Source organism: Colobus angolensis, unplaced genomic scaffold (assembly GCF_000951035.1).
Source record: "Colobus angolensis palliatus isolate OR3802 unplaced genomic scaffold, Cang.pa_1.0 Scaffold124, whole genome shotgun sequence".
NCBI lineage: Eukaryota > Metazoa > Chordata > Mammalia > Primates > Cercopithecidae > Colobus > Colobus angolensis.
In genome coordinates, this window is record NW_012113586.1 from 7,694,953 (window position 1) to 7,701,734 (window position 6,782).

Consider the following 6,782-nt stretch of genomic DNA (forward strand, 5'->3'; position numbering starts at 1 on the left):
TGCCTCAGCCTCCCAAATAGCTGGGATTACAGGCGCCTGCTACCACACCCAGCTAATTTTTGTATTTTTAGTAGAGATGGGGTTTCACTTTGTTGGCCAGGCTGGTCTCAAACTCCTGATCAGGTGATCCACCCACCTCGGCCTCCCAACATGCTGGAATTACAGACATGAGCCACCGCGCCCAACTACATTTAAAAATTCTGAAAGAATGAAAACATCTGACGTAAGATGAGAGAAAAGAAATATAACTCTATTTGTTCCCACATGGTTAATCAGTTGGTTCGTTTGCTCTTTTATTAATTTATTTATGAAATACTTATTGAGCAACAGTTGTTATGTGTGTTAGGAACCATTTTAGGTGCTATAGAGATAGAGCAACAAGTCAGGCAGCTAAGCTCTTTAATAGGAGGAGACAGTACAACTCATAAATATATGAATAAATGAGAAAAATATCAAGCAGTGATAAATGCTATATAAAACCTTTAACTAAGTGTTGTGACAGGGAAGAACTGGGCAAGCAATGAAGGTAAGGGCTCACTGAACAATCAATTTTAAGTAGAGACCTGCATAACAACAGGGAACCAGATTTGTGAAAATGTAAGGGATCATAGACCCTAGAGCTCATTAACAAATGTAAGAATGGTTTGCTATGAGGTCAGGAAGTTCTTTGAATATTTACTTCTGCTAGCAGTATTTATTGAATAATTTCACTATTTATTGAATTAATTTAAAATGCTACTTTATCTTACATTAAATGTTTCTGTATATTTCAACTCTGCTCGTGGACTTTCTGTAGTGTTTCTGCACTTGCACTAATCAATTTTTACCAATTAGTGAAACAGAGCCACACTGCTCTAATGATTGTAGCTTTTGTAAAGCCATTTAAATAATATGTTCTGGTTGGTCCCACTTTTTCTCTAAGTATCCTTTAGAATCATTTTACCTTAACCTGAAAGTAAAATTCACTGACATTTTCATTGGATTGCATTAAGTTAGTACATTCATTTCAGGAGCCTTGACATCTTAACAATGTTACGTTTTATTTTCCCAAAACTTTGTGTGTATTTTAAATTCTCTGATCTCTCAGGAAAGTTTCACAATTGGAGCCTTAGGAAATGCCTGTTTTTAAGTTTTGGTGCTATATTGGAAGGGATCATTTTGTACTATATATTATTTCTTTCTTTTTTGTTTTTGAGATAGGTTCTTGCTCTGTAGCCCAGGCTGGAGTGCAGTTATGTGATCATAGCTCACTGTAGCCTCAAACTTCTAGGCTCAAGTGATACTCCAGCTTTAGCCGCCCAAGTAGCTAGGACTACAGGCACACACTGCCATACCAGGCTAATTTTCGAATTACTTTTTGTAGAGACAGGTCTTGCTATGTTGCCTAGGTTGGTCTTGAACTCATGGCCTTAATCAATCCTGCCACCTTGGCTTCCCAAAGTACTGGGATTATAGACATGAGCCGCTGCACCTGGCCTTATGTATTTTCTAGTGTAAATTTGTTTTATCTCTACTGTCGACTTAACGATCTTATATGGTCATAATAGTCCTTAAGGTGATTTTGTTAGATTGGACAAAATAGACAATTATTCACCTTTGAATAATAATAACATAATAAAAATAACATATATTGAGTGCTTACTACATGCTGGGCACTGGGTACTAAGTGCTTAACAAATTTTTCTTCCTCACAACAGTACCCTCTGCCCGTTTTACATATTAGGAAGCAGTCATAGGAGGGTATACATGTCTGAGATTATGCTGCCAGTAAGCACTGATACTGAGATTTGAACCCTTGTCTGTTTTAGAACTCATACTTTAAACCACTACATAACATGTTCTCTAACAATGAGGATTTATATCCCATTCTTTCCATTATGTATACCTCTTATTATTTATTTATTTATTTTTCCCTTTTCACAGGTCTTGGGCTTGCCTTCAACTTGAATCCAGCTCTGACCATGATTGGCAAGTATTTCTACAAAAGGCGACCATTGGCCAACGGACTGGCCATGGCAGGCAGCCCTGTGTTCCTCTGTACTCTGGCCCCCCTCAATCAGGTTTTCTTTGGTATCTTTGGATGGAGAGGAAGCTTTCTAATTCTTGGAGGCTTGCTACTAAACTGCTGTGTCGCTGGAGCCCTCATGCGACCAATCGGGCCCAAACCAACCAAGGCAGGGAAAGATAAGTCTAAAGCATCCCTTCAGAAAGCTGGAAAATCTGGTGTAAAAAAAGATCTGCATGATGCAAATACGGATCTTATTGGAAGACACCCTAAACAGGAGAAACGATCAGTCTTCCAAACAATTAATCAGTTCCTGGACTTAACCCTGTTCACCCACAGAGGCTTTTTGCTATACCTCTCTGGAAATGTGATCATGTTTTTTGGACTCTTTGCACCTTTAGTGTTTCTTAGTAGTTACGGGAAGAGTCAGCATTATTCTAGTGAGAAGTCTGCCTTCCTTCTTTCCATTCTGGCTTTTGTTGACATGGTAGCCAGACCATCTATGGGACTTGTAGCCAACACAAAGCCAATTAGACCTCGAATTCAGTATTTCTTTGCGGCTTCTATTGTTGCAAATGGAGTGTGTCATATGCTAGCACCTTTATCCACTACCTATGTTGGATTCTGTGTCTATGCGGGATTCTTTGGATTTGCCTTTGGGTGGCTCAGCTCCGTATTGTTTGAAACACTGATGGACCTTGTTGGACCCCAGAGGTTCTCCAGCGCTGTGGGATTGGTGACCATTGTGGAATGCTGTCCTGTCCTCCTGGGGCCACCACTTTTAGGTACAGTATATCTCCCTACTAATGTGGCTCTGTTACAAACAAGCATATGAGATGGGAAAGCTGACAGAAAGCAAACATTAGTGAGCTATTTGGGTAAGAACAAATCTTTCTCATTTCTGTGTCCTTGGTGCTGGGACAATGCTTGGCACAGGATAATTGCTCAAGTATAGAATCTAATTAAATGGAACCATCAAGCCAAAAGGGTGATCAAATATCATTACAAATGTCAGTGTTTTTTCTTTTTTCTTGAGACGGAGTCTTGCTGTGTTGCCCAGGCTGGAGTGCAGTGGCACCATCTCAGCTCACTGCAACCTCCGCCTCCCGGGTTCAAGCAGTTCCCCTGCTTCAGCCTCCCAGTAGCTGGGATTACAGGTGCATGCCACCATGCTGGCCAATTTTTATATTTTTAATAGAGACAGGGTTTCGCCATGTTGGCCAGGCTGGTCTCTAACTCCTGACCTCAAATGATCCACTTGCCTCGGCCTCCCAAAGTGCTGGGTAACAGGTGTGAGCCACTATGCCTGGCCTAAAATACATTTTTTTCTGATCACAAAACTGATGTGCTTACTGTAGAAAAGCATGTAGAAAAAACAACTCAATCTTTAAAGCACTAGTGATTATTTCATTTTAAAAATGGAGTGTATTTCACATAATTTTTTTTTTTTTTTTTTTTTTAAGACAGAGTCTTGGTCTTGTGGCCTAGGCTGGAGAGCAATAGCACGATCTCGGCTCAATGCAACCTGTGCCTCCTGGGTTCAAACGATTCTCCTGCCTCATCCTCCTGAGTAGCTGGAATTACAGGCACCCACTACCATGCCCAATTAATTTTTGTATTTTTAGTAGAGACAGGGTTTCACCATGTTGGCCAGGCTGGTCTCGAACTCCTAACCTCAGGTGATCCACCCGCCTCGGCCTCCCAAAGTGCTGGGATTATAGGCGTGAGCCACCGCGCCTGGCCCATAAGTTTTTTAAAAACACACAAAAAGCAAAAAAAACAAAAAACAAAAGTTTATTTCAGTAGCAGTAGTATAATAATAGCTACTGTGTAAGCTCACAGTGTACCAGAGACAATCCTTATCATTTTGTATCTGCTGTTGTATCTATCTCACAAGTCCATGTGAGGTAGGACCATTTTAGTCCCCATTTTGTAAGTGAACAGAGGCTTCAAAAGGTGAAGTAACTTGGCTAAGATCATACAGCTAGTAAACTAATTATGACTTGGGAACTATTCTTGAAGGTTATTGAATACTTTATCTTTCAAATTAATAGCTCAATAGATAACACATAGTGAAAAAATAATTTGACCCTCCTTCTGGATGTGACTCATACTTTAGGAATTTTGATTTGGGGAGTGAGTGAGTATATAACAGAAGATCCATAGCTGCCTTTTGAGATCAGTCTTCTTCCATCTCATACCCAGTGAGTTACTAAGTTCTATCAGTTTTTATGCTCTAAATCTTTTTCTCATCTGCCCATTTTTCTCCATCACAACTACTACCCTTATCCAAAGCTCTTGTCTCCTGTTTGGGCTGCCCCTAACTGTAACCCCCAGCTGGTCTGCCTGTATCAGTTCCAGCTGTTCTTCAGTCTCCTTGAAGTCTCCAGTTCAGAACTCTTCAAGATTTCTTAAAACTCTCCAGTTGCTTCCCCTTACTTTCAGGGTGAAAAGCAAATTCCCTAATGTGGCTTGCAAGGCACTGCATGGACTGGCCCCACCTGTCCCTCCAGCCTCATTTCTACCACTGGCCTCCTGCTTTCTGTGCCCCAGCAACCTGGCCCTTCTTTCCCCTCACACACCATGCTCTCTCCTACCATTGTGCCTTCGTACTGCAGTTTTCTGCCTGGATCTACTTCCCATCCCCTTTCTCCTAGATAATTCCTATCCTGCAAATTCCAGCTTAGTTGACACTTTAAGGAAAGCTTTCTTGACCCCACTTCTTTCAAACTCCCCTGGTAGTACTTGTCACAGTTTGTGTAGTTACTTGATTAACATCTCTCTTGTCCACTGAACTGTGGATGTTAACTCCTCTGTTCACCCTTATCCTCAGGGCCTAGCTGAGCCAGTGCCTGGTATATGATAAATGCTCAAAAACTATTGTTAATGAATGATGCCGTGAGTTAGAAAGCCATATGGAATCATATTTAAATTGGTGTATTAAGTCCTGTTTAAGTGTAGAGTAGAATTTTCCCAGAGATACCAGTTCAATGAGATGCTAATAAATTTTACAGCAATGGAAGTTACATGACCAAAATAAAATTTGGAAACATCAAGTTAAATAGGATTCTTTACTACCAGACTTCACAAAGCCTTTATGAGAAAATAATATGCCATTTACCCATTCATTTGACTTTTGAAACATTAAAGCAGTATGCTTGTAGCACATGCTTAAGGGTGCAGACTTCAGAGTCAGACTTTCTATGTTTAAAGCCAAGTCATTTCACTTATTAGTTTTGTGACCATGGACAAATTAGCTAACATCTCTGTAATTTAGTTTTTAAATCTGTCTAGTGAGGATGATAATAGAATCTGCCTGTTATAAGGATTAAGCACTTAGAATGGGTGTAAGATATTGCTTTTAAATTTTTAGCACTGGACAAGTGTTCACAGGAATACTCTTTGGGAAATGCTGAGAAAGAGGATTGGCCTGGGTAACTGGGACAGCACTATGGCCTTGGACAAGACTCCCAGGCCTCTTTCAGCAACGCTTATTTCTATAGTGTGTTAAGAGAATTGACTCTAGGTGATCACTGCGTCTCTTCCATTTCCAGTTTGCCAAGAGTTAACTATTTTCAAGTTACTAAAAATAACAGAAGATGCAAAGGCCACTTAAAATCCATGAGGCATTATAAACAGAGGATCAGCTAATTTTCAGCAATTCCTTATACTAATTCATTATTTTGGGACTCTTTAAAGATTGGGTTGACATCTTTCTGAATGGATCCTTAAGCTTTGCTTGGGGGAGAAAAAAAAACCTGTTTACTCTTAGAAACATAACTGTTTTTGTTGTTTTACATATTTAGGTCGGCTCAATGACATATATGGAGACTACAAATACACATACTGGGCATGTGGCGTCGTCCTGATTATTTCCGGTATCTATCTCTTTATTGGCATGGGCATCAATTATCGACTTTTGGCAAAAGAACAGAAAGCAAACGAGCAGAAAAAGGAAAGTAAAGAGGAAGAGACCAGTATAGATGTTGCTGGAAAGCCAAAGGAAGTTACCAAAGCAGCAGAATCTCCGGACCAGAAAGACACAGAAGAAGGGCCCAAGGAGGAGGACAGTCCAGTCTGAATCCATGTGGCTGAAGGGTAAATTGAGCAGTTGATGACCCAGGATATCTGAAAATATTCTACTGGCCTGTAATCTACCAGTGGTGCTCAATGCAAATAGTAGACATTTGTGTGGAAATCATACCAGTTGTTCATTGGTGGGATTTTTGTTTGACTCCTTACCATTAGCCTGAATTTAAAATGACATATGCTTTGAGGAGGGAGTGATTGGTAGCAAAGGATGCGGGAAAGAAGTAGGTTTTGTTTTGTTTTGTTTTAATCTTCGCTTTTAATAGTGCCATAAAGATTATAATATGTGCCTTAAGTTTTAGCCATTAGAACTCTAGAGAGCCTTAACTTCTTAAACCATTTTTGCTGAATTCATCTATTTCGAGTGTTGTGTTAAAAGGAAAAATAACAACTAACTTGTTTGAGGCAAATCCAAAATTTAAAATTTTTTTTTTTTTTGAGACGGAGTCTCACTCTGTCGCCCAGGCTGGAGTGCAGTGGCCGGATCTCAGCTCACTGCAAGCTCCGCCTCCCGGGTTCACGCCATTCTCCTGCCTCAGCCTCCCGAGTAGCTGGGACTACAGGCGCCCGCCAACACGCCCGGCTAATTTTTTTGTATTTTAGTAGAGACGGGGTTTCACCGTGTTAGCCAGGATGGTCTCGATCTCCTGACCTTGTGATCCGCCCGTCTCGGCCTCCCAAAGTGCTG

The 6,782-nt window shown here is 40.6% G+C and overlaps 1 protein-coding gene across 2 annotated transcripts in view; it reads left to right on the plus strand.

Annotated features, from left to right (window-relative positions):
* The window catches only part of SLC16A1 (solute carrier family 16 (monocarboxylate transporter), member 1), a 50,832-nt gene extending 44,319 nt beyond the window's left edge, over positions 1-6,513 (plus strand). For both annotated transcript variants that reach the window (XM_011933146.1, XM_011933147.1), the window contains exons 4-5: positions 1,924-2,790; positions 5,812-6,513. In XM_011933146.1, the coding sequence (XP_011788536.1) occupies positions 1,924-2,790; positions 5,812-6,086 (1,142 nt within the window). In that variant the 3' untranslated portion in view covers positions 6,087-6,513. The remainder of the gene's footprint in view (positions 1-1,923; positions 2,791-5,811) is intronic.
* Positions 6,514-6,782: the final 269 nt, after the last annotated feature.